The sequence below is a fragment of the Leptonotus elevatus genome, chromosome 4, assembly GCF_054856555.1.
Source record: "Leptonotus elevatus isolate MCC_2025b chromosome 4, RoL_Lele_1.0, whole genome shotgun sequence".
NCBI classification, from domain to species: Eukaryota; Metazoa; Chordata; class Actinopteri; order Syngnathiformes; family Syngnathidae; genus Leptonotus; species Leptonotus elevatus.
This window is the reverse complement of record NC_141242.1, coordinates 24,965,970-24,981,770: the sequence shown is the minus strand read 5'-3', so window position 1 is coordinate 24,981,770 and position 15,801 is coordinate 24,965,970. Positions and strand designations below refer to the sequence as shown.

Sequence of the window (15,801 nt, the reverse complement as noted above, 5' to 3'; positions counted from 1 at the left end):
ATCTGATGGATATGACACACAGCAGTTTAATCACTGCCTTACTTCCACCAATGCAAGCAGACTTTAGTTTAGCTAACTGTTGACATAAATTCCTTGATGCACACCATTTTGAGTCCTAAAGCTAGTCAATGACATGATTATGTGAAGGGAAGAAAATGCACCATGACAAATCCGTCACATGAATAGTTTCCTTCCCTTTATTATTTCCCTGTCAGTGAAATACAATGTCATCCACCACACAGAGCTCAGAATCTATCAGCCTTCACCTCAATCACATTCACCACTATTTTCAGCCACACAGTAATTTCTTTATTAAACAGTAAATTTGACTCTATTTAGAGTGGGACCAATTAGACTAAGTTTTAGAGTCATATCTACACTTGGAAGAGAGTAAAATAAAGAATTGAAAAAATAGGAACGAACTGACGACCTTCAGCTTGGGAGAATGCCACACTACCACCTGTGCAATGCCCCTCCTACTGTTTGCATATATCCAAGAGGAGACCAAACACATTTTTGGTCTCTTGGAGAAGATTCCAGCTGACACGAGTGATATATTAACACACAGCAGGGTGTATATTGTCTGTCTCCCAAGCTGAAGGTTGTGAGTTTGTTCCTCAACCCTTAAGTGCCTTCCCCCCCAATTCTTTATTTTACTTTCTTACAAGTGTAAATATTACTCTAAAACAGAGTCTATTTGGTTCCACTGTGAATAGTCAAATTTACTCTCCAGAATTTACTGTGCACCAAATTGTCAGGTGTGACAGGGGCCTGTCGGGAGCACTCGGTATGCCAGAATGCCCAGCATGGCACAGAGGCATCTGCCAAATTGCCATTCATGCTAAACAAGACTACTGTGTTATAGCTAAGTCAATTGCGAGACCGACAGGCTAATATTAGGCTACCTATCACTCTTTAAGTTCAGAAATGACTGCATGCCTTTAGGGTTTTGATCGCAACATGTCATATAATAATTTAAAAATGTATTTCAAATTAAAACAAACAAACAAACAAACAGTCCCCATTAGTGTACTGATACTGTATCCTATAGTTATTTGTGATGACGTATAGGCCTACTGGGGGTGGTTACTGAGAGAGGCTGCAGAGCACGCTTGTTTGCCAGGGAATCCTGCATCTCCACTCCACAGGGTAGATTGTGAGGGAGTCTCCGGAGAATATTGAGCGTGGCTGACGTGCGCTCGTGCGTCGGTGGAAATCTGCTACGCGGAGCGTTGGTGTTGAGAGGGGCAGCTCGGTGTAAGTGGGCCGAGCAGCAGAGGGATAGAAAAGACATATGCACGTCTATATTGGGACATCCCCAGCTGTCCGCGGCAGAAACCTGACCAGGTGGCTCCTTAGCTCATGGGCGCGTCACGACGCACAGAACCTACAACAGCTTGCCTCTCACGCTAATCTCTATCTCAGTGACGGCAGCAGTGCGCGCAAAACCTGGAGTGCGATTCTTTCTTTTTTTTATTCGTGGTTCAGACCAGTTTCCAGGGAACTTGCACCCACTCATCACTAAGGAGGACTCGGACAGTGGTTTTGCCATTCGACGCTCCTGACTATACGGACACGATGACTCTTTTTGCCAGGATTTTGTAAAAAGTCTCTCGAGTCACGAGTCACTTCATGTTCACACTGTTATCATGTTGCCAGAGATAAATAAGGTGAGGAAGCTTGTTTATATTAAGTATTTGTATTATAGGTATTTAGTAAAAGTTTATTATAAAATGATCCAATCTCTGTTATACAGTGGGCGCCAGTTCTCTATTAGTGTCACATTATAACTAGCTGCACATTAGTTGTATCAGAAATGAAAGCTTTAAAATACTTTGCAAACATATTATCAACATATATAATACATAGAAATGTGTTTTTTTTAATGTATTTATTTATTTATTAACAATCTAATATTAAATTCAATATTTTCAAAAGCAACGTTTTCTATGTCACTCTTGTACTTGAGCTCACTGGCTTATGCATGTGTACCTATAGGGTTTAATATTGTGTAAACTAATCACTAGTTCACTGTCTATGAACTTGGTTTCCCAGAAAATGCTGGCCTGATATGATTTTAGGAAAGCCCTGTGTTGCATTTGTTATGATGATAAAAGTATGCAATATTATCTCTACTGGCTGTTGCAAAATGTCAATTCCCCATCCACAAATTCCACAAAAATGCTAATTCCATAGTTTGCCTGTGTCACCTGAACAAATAATTATGCTGGAAAATCAAATACCTTTCTATTTCTGACGTTGCTTTGAGCATCAGTGTTTGACAGCTAATGGCAAATTTAAAAAGTGATTTAAATATTGGTTTGCCTCTCCTCCATTTGTTGACCCTGTGACCAAGTGACCGAGCACACGGAGGCAACGCTTCTCTCGTGCACCTGCTGGGATGACCCACCATTGTGACTTCTAATTCTTTTGTCCCAAAAATATGGCAACATTTATTAATTCTCTTACATCTTGAGTTTAGATCAGAATTTTCTAACTTTCATTAAACTAAGGCATATACAGTTATTTTACATTAAACACATCTTATTCACCACCAAACAAAAAATTCCATAAAAAATTCAATACTCATTAAACACACAGGTTAATAATGTACTGTAACTTTTGTCTGGTTGAAGAGCATTTAATTGTTCTACCTCTAACTACATAGGCTGATCAACAAAGATAGTTTTTTTGGGTAATCACAGGAAATGGATGGATGGATGGATAAATAACTTTCAGACAAATTAAATTACACTGGATAATTTCTTGTTGTACACGTTATGATTCTCTCATAACACACTAATGTACTGCAGCACATTGGTTGGGAATGACTGGCTTATCATACTAAGCGTGCAAAACAAAGAAAACACAAGGACCAGGGCCTTTAGAGTCAGTCAAGCAAGAAAATTATTAATTATTATAGTAATTGACAGTCATTGTTAAGTAAGTTGGCATCTTGTCATGTGACATCATAGGGCTTCCACATGCTCAACACTCATTAATCAGCTCATCCATTCTGGTGATTTTTTTGTTTGTTTGTTTTGTTACATGCCAGCCTACCACAATGACCAACATCCACCCCTGCTTCAGATTGTAACATGACTACTGACTACAGTGAAGACCACTGTTCTGCCAAAGGAATGGCTTTAATGGGGAGATTGGAGGCAAAAAGCCCTTTCAGGATTCTGTTTACTTTGAGATCATCATCATTCTTCTATATCCCAAATGATTATTTTGGAATTAATTTGTTGTTGTTGTTGCCTCGCAAACACAGGGCAAGGTTGAGATTAGTGCTGGTGTTTTTATCCAGGTCAGTATGCCTATGTTTCACCTCTCTCTCCCCCCCCTCTGGGCAGGTAGAGTGATCAGCATGGACTGTATCTTCGAATGAGGTTAAGCTTTATTTCACCCATATGGAGCCAACACAAGCTCACGCGCTGATTAAAAAGGCACGTGCCAGCCAGATTGGTGGCAAAAGGGATTCGTCCCAAATTCCCCAGTTCCTTTTTATAGAATGTGAAAGTCAGTTGCTTTTGACAACAGAGCTTCTCTTGAACACATTCAGCCATACACGTGTACATCCGCTGGCAAACACATGGGCATGCACATTTTCAGGCACTGCAGACCAGGAGGGAAAAGTGCAGCATATGAGAGAGAATCGTTGTTGCTGGGTTTTTACGGAAGTGATATATTTTTAGATCTCAGTTCATTTTTATTGGCAGCATGGCTGCAATCTTGCTCGGCTGCCTGCTGTGCGCGTGTATGTGTGTGTGTGTGTGTGTGTGTGTTAGTGTACTTGTATGTGTGTGTGACAGGGAATTAATATAAAGACGACTGCTTTTATCTGAAGAGGTGTTAAAGGACTCCTAAATCTGACATTGTGAGTGACTTTGTAATTCTCTGTTGCCCCATTTCCACTGTGCCACAAATGAACAGCAGTAGATTTTCTTTAGCCGACTAGTTATGTTCTTTAAACATTATTATTCCTCCCCCAGACGGCACGTCCAGAGCCCTTCCCTCACAGACAACAAGCAGAGGGTAGTCGTCTTGGGTCCAACCGATCCTGCTTACAGGTCAGATTTTAAGCTCTGCAAGATGCTGCAGTAACTTGAATATTCGTCAACACTATGGGCCTGAACTCCTTGAGATTTGCACACGGGAAACAGGGTGCAAATTTGATTGTGCACGCAATGTGGAAGCTGTTTGACAGTTGTTGGAAATTAGTTGACAAAACTTCATTCAACTCTGTATTAGCAGTGACAATTGATGGTGGCCTCAGCCAGAGCAGTTCTTCATGTGTGCTGTTCCAAGTTTTTAATGCAATGTTATTCAGGGTGGACACTCAGGACAACTTAAAACAAACAAAACATGACTTTTATGTGGTTACTGGTGTCACCAAAATTATCAAACCATCCATCCATCCATCCATCATTTGAACCGCTTAACTTCATGAAGGTCAATAGATTTATTTTCTGTAACTCAGTAATATGTTTATTTTTCTTCCACTAACATTTCCAATTCCAACACTTAAATATTGCGCCTGTGATGCTCTCCTTAATGTGCAACCAATTCAATTTAATAAAAAACAAAACAAATTAAAGGCACACAGAGCAGCAGGTGAGCAGCAGGTAAAAAATAAAAATATGATGAAAATCATCAACACTAAAACCGTAAAGCGCAAAAACGTATTTAAATAAGCCAGTTTTTATGACAATTTTTACGCTGAACGCAATAGTTTTCTGTTACCAAGGTGCACCGGGGACACAGAAGCTTCATTCACCGATATGCCCAGCGAGGTGCAAATCGATCTAAAACACGGGAAACTATAGACTTCGCTGGCACGAATGAAGTTGCACTCATTTTTACGCCGAGCGCATGGGCGCCTGTCTATGAAAATAGGGCCCCATGTTTTTATTTTTGTTGTACTTTTGAATAGTATTTTAATCATGTTTACACTGACCAAAAATAAATAAAACATAACTGATGAATATAAGAATGTTTCATTGCATGTTGTGCCCAAATTGGCATAAATGCTTGAAAAGCAAGCTCTAGATAGGGGACTGTCACCCAAAAACAAAACAATCCCCTATTTTACCTTAATTTGTAATTTGAACATGTCTTTTGAATTCCAGTAAATTGTATTATATTCGTATTGACTCCCATTTAATTGATTTGACCTGTAAAATTCCCGGATTAACATACAAATGTATAACGCTTATCTCCAGTAAGATATAAAAAACAAAAACAAAATGCATATTCATCTTTTTTCTCCACATCAAACACAAACAATAACAAATTTATTTAAAAAGATAATAATATCCATACATCCATTTTCTGAACCATTCACAGATTTGTGCAACTTTACTGTTTACTTACATTTATCAATTAATATCACTTCTTACCGCGTGAACATTTGTCTATATATACAGTATGTAATCACATTCATTTGTGGCAGGTGGCAGCAACTAGATTTAATTCTATCTCTGTGCATCATAAACAACATCAGCAGCAGAAACACAGCACGTGAACAGAAACATCACATCAAATGTGCATACAGGCTTTCAGTGAGAAAAAATATATATACTTTGTATCTCACATCAGTAATACTTTACAGTGATGTGTTTTATTCATGTCATATATAAGAACAATGCCATTCTAACTGATTTAACTGGACATATTTGTGGATTGGCAGCTAACAAAATAATGGCATGTTCTAAATTCACTGTGTAATTCCCCCGTGTGATACTGATATAGATCTTTACGATATCTAATTATTTGCAGCTGACTTGGCATTGGACTGGGGTTTAATTTTACCCATCAAGCTTTCAGAGTATGCCTGATGGCAGCCAGAGAGGAGCAGGTTGCTGCTCTTCTCCCCCACAAAGCTCCCAGAGACGACACCACGACCCAGCTTAGCCAGGACCTATAGGACTTGTCCCCATTACCCTCAGTAACTCCAGCCTCTCCCTGCTGGGGGTTCTGATCACCTGAGCCTCACACTAAAATGTGATCAGCCTAACACAAAGACATACTGATGAAAGGGGCTGTGACAGGCGCGCGAGGACAGTGTAAAAAATATATTATTCATTTATAGGTCACATTCGTTGACTTCTTTTGTATTTACTACTGTGTAGTATTTGGTGAAATAGTACATCTCCATTGTGGATTTTCTATTTATTTTTTACCTCACTGTGTATGTCTTTAGAAATGTCATTAGGTATACGACTGTAAAGGTGAGCAAGACAAAATATCTCATCATGTGACCCCATTCTATTCGATTACTTTAAAATGTATTCACTTTCCGCCAATTTTTTGTGTGATATATTTTTGTTTGCCTTTCATCATATAGTGAAGTTAGTAGTAAAACGTTTTTTTTCACTTGCAGAAGTTTGGCCAAGGAGTAGAAACTTTGCCTCAGCTGGAGCCTCCAGTGGTCCAAGTGGTTGTCAGCAATGCCAAGAACCAGCACCAGCAGCAGTCCGACCACATCTTGCCTCAAATTGTCAATCAGGGGCTCCACAACCACTGCCAAACAAACACAGTAAGGATGTCATTATTCAGCTTTCTTGTATTCTTATTATCAGTCTGATAAGCAGAAAAGGGGTTTTTCAATTTTAAATTGTGATGTGAATAATGTTATTCAAAGTGAGGTGATTTAGATACTGATATGATTTTTGTGGAACATCTTGAAGGTCACTGTGTTGTCAATAGTCATAAACATGCAACTGTAGGCTCTTGTAATAGCTTAGTGTGGATGAGAGCTGAAATCTGAATGTCCATGAACAGATTGAGAGGCCCAAACCCACTCAGCAGTTCACCATGCGATTTGGTGCAGCCATGGATAAAATATCAGTGTCCCGCAACAACAAACTCTTCAGTAACAGGCTGAACAAAGAAAAGGCACCCGAGGGTCGAAGGTTACCAATGTCTCCCACAGGTATGTATTATGGAGCACAGAAAAACATTACCTGCTAAATTAATCTTATTCATTGACTCATAGTAAAGAATAGCATGTTTGCATCATGGCACTTGCTCACCCTCCCACTCTCTGCTCTTTGATCAATATGATAACATGACTCATCTGGTCCTCCTCCTCCTCTTCCAATCTGCTAACAGATTCAATCAACAATTTCCAAGATCGTCTGACTGAGTTTGAGAAGGAGGAAATCATGGACTACGCCGAGATCTGGTTCCTCGGGCTGGGCTCTCAAAAGATCGAGGGCTCCCAAGCTGTGCCGCAGAACTGCGGATATGATGACGAGCATGGGAGCTACATCAGGGTAACTTGACGATACTACCACAAGATGATCATTTACCCTCATCAAATTACCTATTAAAATTGTCTTTATAAAAAAATATTTCCAAACATTGTAGCAGAGATTCAAGTTTGGCAAAGCACGTGTTGAACTGGTCTATTGTTTACATCTGGGGTTAATTTAATTATGAAGCTATCACAGGTAAAAAATTTCTGGGAACATATTGTGAGAGCTAATCTCTATTCTATAGTTTATCCCAAAGGTGTGGCGGCCGTGGCTCAGGGTGTAGAACCAGTCGTTCAGTAACCAGAATGTCAGCTGATAGATCGATCCCCGCTCTCCCCAAGTCATTTGTCGTTGTGTCCTTGGGCAAGGCACTTCACACACATTGCCTTCAGTGCTACTCACACTGGTGTATGGAAGGTGCAAATGTTTGGTGGTGGTCGGAGGGGCAGTAGGTGCACACTGGCAGCCACGCTTCCGTCAGCCTGTCCTACTTAAGTAGCTCACCGCCATCACCGCCACCACAGTGTGAATGTGCGAGAGCATGAATAATGCATTCATTCCATTGTAAAGCGTCTTTGAGTGTCTAGAAAAGCGCTATATAAATCTGACGCATTATTATTATTATTATTAGAGTCAATTTTACTCTGGGACCAAATAGACTCAGTTTTAGAGTAGGCTAATATTTACACTTGGAAGAGAGTAAAATAAAGAATTGGGGGGAAAAAGGGTTGGCCTTTAGCTTGGGAGACTGCCACACTACCACCTTAGCTATGCCAACTCGTACTGTTTGCTTATATCCAAGAAGAGACCAAACACATTGTTTTTGGTCTTTTGGAGTTACGAAGATTCCAGCTGACACGAGCCATATACTATCACACAGCAGGAGCTGCGTAGATGAGGGAGTAGATCGACTGTATCCCAAGCAGAAGGTTGTGAGTTCATTTCTCAACCCTTGAGTGACTTCTATTATTTTTTCCAATTCTTTATTTTACTCTCTTCCAAGTGTAAATATTACTCCAAAACGGAGTCAATTTGGTCCCACTTTAAATAGAGTCAAATTTACTCTAGAGTATTTACTGTGTAATGTATTCTGCTCCAGCACAACAGAAAATTGCATTCCCCAAACTATTTCCACAATATTGGGAGTATATAATGAACCTTAAATGTCTTGGTAACATTAATAATTAAGATATCAGGGAACTGAGGAGTGTAGGCCAACCCCTAATGAGCATTAATGTCCAAACTTACTGTACACTAATAATAAAGAATAATTTTATTTTTAATGCACTTTATATTACAGCAATTTCAAACTGCTGCAGAATAGAATGTTTAAAAAAAGAAAAAAGGGCAAAGCAAAAAGGCTCTCGTAAAAAAAAGTCTTAAGGTCTTGTTTGAAAGCGTCAGTAGTCTGTGGGGACTCTAAGGAGAGCGTTCCACAGCCGAGCCACAGACGAGAAGGCCCGAACACCCGTGGTGCATAGCTTGGTTTCAGGGACTTAGAGGGTGTTTGTTGTTGCAGAACGGAGGGTTCATGATGAGGTCTTGAAGTGTGAGGATAGTTCTGAGGTATTGGGAAACATGTCTGTACTGGTGGGTGAGGAGGGAGATCTTGTACTCAATTCTGAAAGAGACAGGGAGCCAGTGAAGTGATTTCAGGATGGGGGTGATTTTCGGATTTGCGCAAACTCATCAGGATCCTGGCAGCAGTGTTTTGGATGTTTTGGAGGCTTTAGATGTTCTTACCAGGAATCCCGATGAGAGGTGTTTTGCAGTCAGCTAGAGGAGACAAAGGCGTTGATAAGGTTCTCTGCACCTGCCAGGGATAGCATAGAATGGAGTTTTGTGATGTTTCTCAGATGGTATTTTGGATGGGTTTCCATTTTAACACCCAGGTTGGTGACACAAAAGGTGGAAAGGGGGATGATTTGGCCAGAGAAGGTCATAATGGTGATGGCACAAGTTTCTGGCAAATTAAGAGTCATAGTACAGGTAATGTCAGCTGTTTGTTTGTTTTTTAATCAACAACTGTGCTTCTTTTGTTGTTGCAGGTGCTGCACGACCATATCGCGTACAGATTTGAAGTACTTGAAGTGATTGGCAAAGGTTCATTTGGGCAGGTTCTGAAATGCTTGGACCACAAGACAAACGAACTTGTGGCTGTTAAGATGATACGCAACAAGAAGAGGTGCAAGTTGGGAAAATCTTGGATGCAGTGGTAAATATGTGACTCAACATATTATTTGCTCTCCAGGTTTCATCACCAAGCTTTAGTTGAGCTGAAGATCCTGGATGTGATAAAGAGGAAAGACAAAGACAACCTTCACAATGTCATCCACATGAAGGAGTACTTCTACTTCCGAAATCACCTCTGCATCTCCTTTGAGCTTCTCGGGTTGGTAACACCAACTCTTTCTCTTGTTTTTCGCTCCTCCTCAATGGCATGCACGAAAACATGCACAATTTTGGTCTTATTATGTTTAGGAACGATTTTCCTGAGCAAGGTGGTATCATGTTGATGTCAGAGTGTGACTGCATGGGATCAGGGGTTACGTGATTAGTGTGTACGGTAGGCGCAGGTGTCCCTTCAAATAGAAGACCTTTAGAGGACTACTTGGACTGCCACCTTGTCTAACATTACCGTCACCAAATCCTTTAGTTAAGGCCTTGATTAGAGCCCTATCTCTTACCCTTTCTTGCTTCATGGTGTGGAGGTTCCAATTACACCAACCATAGAGCAGCTCATCACAACAGACAGCAGGAGAACAATGCCGACACAATTATGTATTATTCTCAAGTGGAGAGGAAACTATTGTAACTGTAAAGTGTACAAAAATGTTTGAAACTTTAATCAAGCTACCACAAATATTGTGATCTTGATCTTAATACAACTCTAGCTTACCAAATTGCATTGGTTCATTGAGCCTCAGGTTTCTTAGGTCAGCTGTTTTATCTTTAACTTATGTGCAGGTCTTTTTCTTAATCTTTCTAGGCCAGTATCGTTGGGGGGGGGGGGGGCTGTTTTTAAATCATGTACAACACTTTGAGTTGCATATTCTGTACGAAAAGTACTATATAAATAAAGATTGATGGATTTCTCTTGTCAGGGTGAACTTATATGAGCTCATCAAAAAGAACAACTTCCAGGGCTTCAGTGTGGCTCTCATCCGCCGCTTCACCCATGCTCTGCTCAGGTGCCTGCAGATGCTCCACAGAGAGAAGATCATACACTGCGACCTCAAGCCGGTATTGATTTATGCAGAACCAGATAGATAGTTGTTGTATTTTAGTACAGAATGTGAAACTGGAATAGAAGTACAATGAAGATACAATAAAATGAAGTATTTTTTTAGTAGCCCTGCTCAGCATTGTTGTAAAAATAATGTAGAAGACATCAGTGCCATCTTGTGGAGCTGTATAGTATTACACTAGCATTGTGGACAAAAAACGAATGAGGTTTTTTTCAACAGGAGAATATCCTATTGTCTCAGAGAGGACCAGGGAACATCAAGGTGGTTGATTTTGGATCAAGCTGTTATGAACAACAAAGAGGTGACAGCATAATTGCATGTGACCTTTTATCAGTGCCAAATTGTACTTACTGAACACTCTATAGCTACCCCAGCACAATATAACAAGATGCAAAATAAAAGCTGTATCAAAAATCAAACCTTAAAGATAAAAATATATGAGCACAGATAATACCCGAAACAAAACCTTTGAAGGAAAACAAATTTGAGCACAGATAACAGACACAGGGGCCCAACTTTCATCTGCGGTGTAAATGGGGGAAGGACTTGCTGCAGTCATTGCAAGAGATTGGCACACAAAATGCATTAAAAAGGATTTGTGGATGATGTAAAGGTGGCCAATGTGGAGTAGTCAGGGAGGTACTTTAATAAATCTATTTTTGATGATAATAATCATAACTTGTTTAATAAATTGATTTCTACAATGATTCAGAGAGATTGACGCAGTGGCGCACACTGTTGTCATAATTTACTGTATAAATGAAATACGATGTCTATACATATCCACGGACAAATCTGTTAGCCTGTGCCTCGATCAAATCCACCAAAATTGTGTTACACCGCCTGCGCCACAAGTTAGACTTGCTTTTAGCTGGTCTAAATTCGAATCTACTTTCTGCCACATCAATAGAAAACGCCCTTGGTCCGTCGTAACACCCAGTGAGGCACATTGCGGTTTGCCAAATTCCCAAACACGGTAAACTAGACCAGTGGTTCTCATTTGCGGTCCTCGAGTACCCCTATCCAGCCTGTTTTCCATGTCTCCCTCAGCCAACACAGCTGAGGATCAGTATCAGGCTTCATGCAGAGCTGGTCGTTTGAAACACCTGTGTTGGCTGAAGGAGACATGGAAAATAGGCTGCATAGGGGTACTCGAGGACCGCGGTTGAGAACCATTGAACTAGACTATATGCCGGCATGAAAATGACGTCAAGCACACGTGCGCCTGCCTACGAAAATTGGGCCCACAGTGTCAAGCAGTATGCTGATATCTGACGGTGAAGGAGGTCCCAAACGTGATTCTCTTCATGCATCCCTACAAGCAAATGGCCTGGAACACACAAATACGATGCAGGAATACAGAGCCAAATGGTTTGCACAAGAATACACAAAACCAACAAGTCCTCATTATGTCCACTTTCAAGCTTTACAGGATGTGGCCAGTTTCTAATCAGACAAATGGTAGTCACCTCCTTGTAGCATAAGTAAACCAAGTTGTCCTCTCCCATATAGAGGTGGAAATCACAGAGTAACTCATACAATCCAGTAAGTGTAGATGGATTGTAAGACAAAATACCTAGAATACATCACAATAACAATGTAACTAAAGAAAATAAAATGTACCTAAACAGGCTTCTTCAGTCAAACGAGAAGTATGAGTAGGTGAAGTAAATTGAAACTCTCTTCACCTCATCCATTGTAGTGTACACCTACATCCAGAGCCGCTTCTACCGCTCCCCTGAGGTCATCCTGGGTCACCCCTACAGCATGGCCATTGACATGTGGAGTCTGGGCTGCATCTTGGCTGAGCTCTACACCGGGTACCCTCTCTTCCCTGGGGAAAGTGAAGTGGAGCAGATAGCATGTATCATGGAGGTGTGCATGTGATTAATCACTCTCTCACTTGCTGCTGTAAATTATTCTCCAATACACTTAAGTGGCCTAATTTCTTCTTCTTCTTCTTTTTTTTTTGCAGCTTCTTGGAATGCCTCCAAATGATTTTGTTCAGTCTGCATCCAGGAAGAGATTGTTCTTTGGTAAGAAGTCATTCACACTCTCTTTGCATCACCTTCAAGTTTGTTAGATGCTATAACCTTTGTTGGGCAATAATTTTAGCTAACGATAAGGCATTTCTGAAAAATAATAATAATAGTCACAAAAGCCTTATTCCATTTATCTTAGTGAAGTTCTGAATTTCCATGGGCTTGTAGAAGGTCAGACTAGATTTAGTCATGGGTGTAATGTTCAGCTCTAATAACACCTCTGTTTGTATTGATGTTCAGACTCAAAAGGAAATCCCAGAAACACCACTAATAGTAAAGGAAAGAAACGAAGGCCCAATTCCAAGGAGCTGTCAACTACACTGAAGACAAACGATGCTTTATTCTTAGACTTTATCACACGCTGCCTCACGTATGTTCCAATTCTCATTTACTTTCAAATAGGCACCACTTTCATTTTATTGCTCAAAAAAACACTCCTTTCTTATCCGTTGTGCCTTTTAGTTGGGATCCAACTAAACGGATGACACCAGATGAGGGTTTACAACACGACTGGATCTTGGAGGGGAATTTCAACAAAGTGAAGCCCAGAACCAAACCATCAGGGAAGAAGCCTACGGAAAGTGTGACCAGCACAGAGAGAAATGGAGAATACAATTGCATCAAACAAGCCAACAGCAAATCTGGTGAGTCAGAAACATTGTTAAGTGGAACCACTAAAGTCTGCCAGTACAGTTAATAATGGTATTATAATGGCAACAGTTTCAATTTAGAATAGATTGTTGTTATTTCTATTACTTATGGGATAAATGTTTCGAAATCCAAACAAAGCTGTCGATTAGCATCCTGGGAACAGATTGTGTTCGACCTCAGAGGTTCCACTGTAAAAAGTTTATCAAGAATGTGCAGATACAACTTTCCAAATGCCATGTTGACTGCATGCGTGCCTAATAGAGCATATCACTAAGCAAGATCTAACATCCTTTCTTGGGAGGTACAACAGAGAGGTTCAGCTCCGAAGAAAACAGCGACGATGACAAGCTGAAGAGACACAGTTCAGACACAAAGACGGCCCCGGGTGAGCGTCTGCGGCCAATCGGGGCTTCAGCAGAGGACGAGGTGTGTGAGAGTGCGGATTCCAAGCTTCAGGATGGCGATTTAGAGAGGCCTGTTCACATTGTCATCAAACCTTAGGAGGAAGAGGTCACAGAAAGGCAAGACTTGAAATGTTTGCCTCCTATAATGTAAGAGCAGAGGAGACCTGTGCTGCAATCAAGAAAAATGGGAAACTCACATGGGTGCTGAGATTTGCTCCTCAGGAATACAAACAATAATGGTATTAAAGGTTTCCTGCTGGGTAATAGTGACAGGTTGCTACAAACAAACACTGCCATGTTGTTTAGTATGAACATGACACCTCACAAATAAAGACGATTCTAAGGAGAATGGCTGATCAGTTGTGATATGTAAGCAACACAATTTTAGAAGATGGTGTATAGAAAAAGTGACATTAAAATATTCAAAGAAATATAAAGCACTTATGTTGTTTGTAATGTTCCTATGTTTGTCAGCCTCATGGATGGGAATACCCACAAAATGTACAGTGAGTAGTTAACTTAAAACCGTTTTTGTTTTTTAGATTGTTCTTTATTTATTGGGCATAGTCTTGGTTGAATATTGAAATATTTGACAAATGTTTATTTTGTAAGGGAAAAAAAGTGGCAAGAATATTCAAATTCACTTTTTCTTCTTCTTTTTATCCTCATTGTTCCTTTACAATCTTTCTCGTGCTAAACTATGAAAGTGTGTGCGTGCAATATAGGCCGAGCCAAAACTTTTTGTATGCAGAGACGCAATGTTATGTATATTTTAACTGGAGCACATATACTGCTTATTAATTAGTTCATTTATTTGTTTTTGTTTCATATATGATTAGGTAAATATGTGCACCTTAAAAATTATGTATTTGTGATTCAATTATTGTATATTGTGTCCAAAATGTGTGTAGTACAGAATCCCCTTTTGTATGATTATACTTTGAATGTCTGTGTTATACTATTTTTACACTAGAAACTAAAAGACAATCTTAGTTTGTGCCTTGCAGTATTAGCTATCTTGCACTTTACTGGTGTGTAGAAACCGTTGGATTCTTATACTTTTGCAGTACAAAGAAATCTCCCTGCTGACAACAGTGCAGTAATGCTTATTTATCTTATTGCAGATGGGTTTTGTCTTGAGACATTAGTTTGAAACAGGCAGTAACGTCCTTAGTGACAATCAGAACAGACATCCGAGATTCTATGATAGAGACTGAACATGACTTTTGAAAAGTTTAGCATTTTCATGTATTTTATGCCGAAATAAAATGTTATTTAATATTTTCGTGTCTATGAATTTGATCATGTGATTAGAATCTTCAGAGCTGCTAATAGGGAGAACAAATGATACGAAGATAGCAATGTTTGAGTTGAACTATATTTAATAGCTAACCAGTTATTGTAAAAGTATTGTTAATATTATTGAGTAATATAATTAATTCCTTGCGACCCTTGTGAGGGATAAGTGGTTCAGGAAATGGATGGATGGTAATTAATTCACAATTTCAAATACAGTTAGTTTGTTGACAGCTAAAAAAAAAATGTTTTCTTTTTTTTTTAAATAAAATCACGTAGTGTATACATAAATGGCATCTATGTAAAAGGTGTGTCAGAAAAACATCCAGGACTAGTGTCACAAAAAACAAAAACAAAACCCAAACTATGAGTTTTAACATTCAATGTGATTGCCTTGGTGTATACAACTGACCTCAGACCATAGCTCTCTGAACCACTGACTCTTTTTCCATACCTCCATTTTTTTTTTTTAAATGACTGATTCCTCACAGGGGTGCTGGAGCCTATCCCTGTCTGCTTCGGCAGTAGGTGGGGCACACCCTGAACTGGTTGCCAGCCAATCCCGAGTACACAAGACAAACAACCATTCAACACCCACAATCACACCTAGGGACAATTTAGAGTGTTCAATTAACCTCCCATGCATGTCTTTGGAATGTGGGAGAAAACCAGAGTACCAGGAAAAAAAAACACGCAAGTACAGGGAGAACATGCAAACTCCACCCACGAAAGCCAAAGCCCAGACTCGATCTCACGTCCTCTCCACTGAGAGGCAGACATGCTAACCAGTCAGCCAGGCCGCCTCTTTGTCCACATGCTTTTATATAAGTATCCTCTGTGTCAGGTTGTCAGGCAATGAGCAGCAGGGGTGCAACTACCTACTTTCTGAGGGGTAGGC

General features: G+C 40.0%; 1 protein-coding gene across 3 annotated transcripts; it reads left to right on the top strand.

The window, feature by feature from the left end:
- The first annotated feature begins 1,119 nt into the window (after positions 1–1,119).
- On the top strand, positions 1,120–14,888 carry dyrk4 (dual-specificity tyrosine-(Y)-phosphorylation regulated kinase 4). Of its 3 annotated transcripts, none has more exons than XM_086074676.1 (14): positions 1,120–1,670; positions 3,996–4,073; positions 6,386–6,541; positions 6,787–6,937; positions 7,117–7,280; positions 9,311–9,447; positions 9,514–9,654; positions 10,367–10,505; positions 10,730–10,811; positions 12,213–12,385; positions 12,486–12,546; positions 12,793–12,922; positions 13,015–13,196; positions 13,511–14,888. In XM_086074676.1, the coding sequence occupies exons 1-14, from the start codon at positions 1,650–1,652 to the stop codon at positions 13,702–13,704; spliced, it is 1,809 nt and encodes a 602-aa protein (XP_085930802.1). In that variant the 5' UTR covers positions 1,120–1,649; the 3' UTR covers positions 13,705–14,888. The 3 variants fall into 3 exon arrangements, with proteins under 3 accessions (XP_085930802.1, XP_085930801.1, XP_085930803.1); XM_086074675.1 differs by having other exon boundaries at positions 1,122–1,670; positions 13,505–14,888; XM_086074677.1 differs by lacking the exon at positions 3,996–4,073 and having other exon boundaries at positions 1,122–1,670; positions 13,505–14,888.
- Positions 14,889–15,801: the final 913 nt, after the last annotated feature.

Bases quoted from the DNA above. Each gene is read 5' to 3' on its own strand.
- dyrk4 (XM_086074675.1), top strand. From the start codon at position 1,650: ATGTTGCCAGAGATAAATAAG. The intron at 7,281-9,310 runs GTAACTTGACGA...TTGTTGTTGCAG, and splicing joins AGCATGGGAGCTACATCAGG to GTGCTGCACGACCATATCGC. The intron at 13,197-13,504 runs GTGAGTCAGAAA...CTTTCTTGGGAG, and splicing joins ACAAGCCAACAGCAAATCTG to GTACAACAGAGAGGTTCAGC.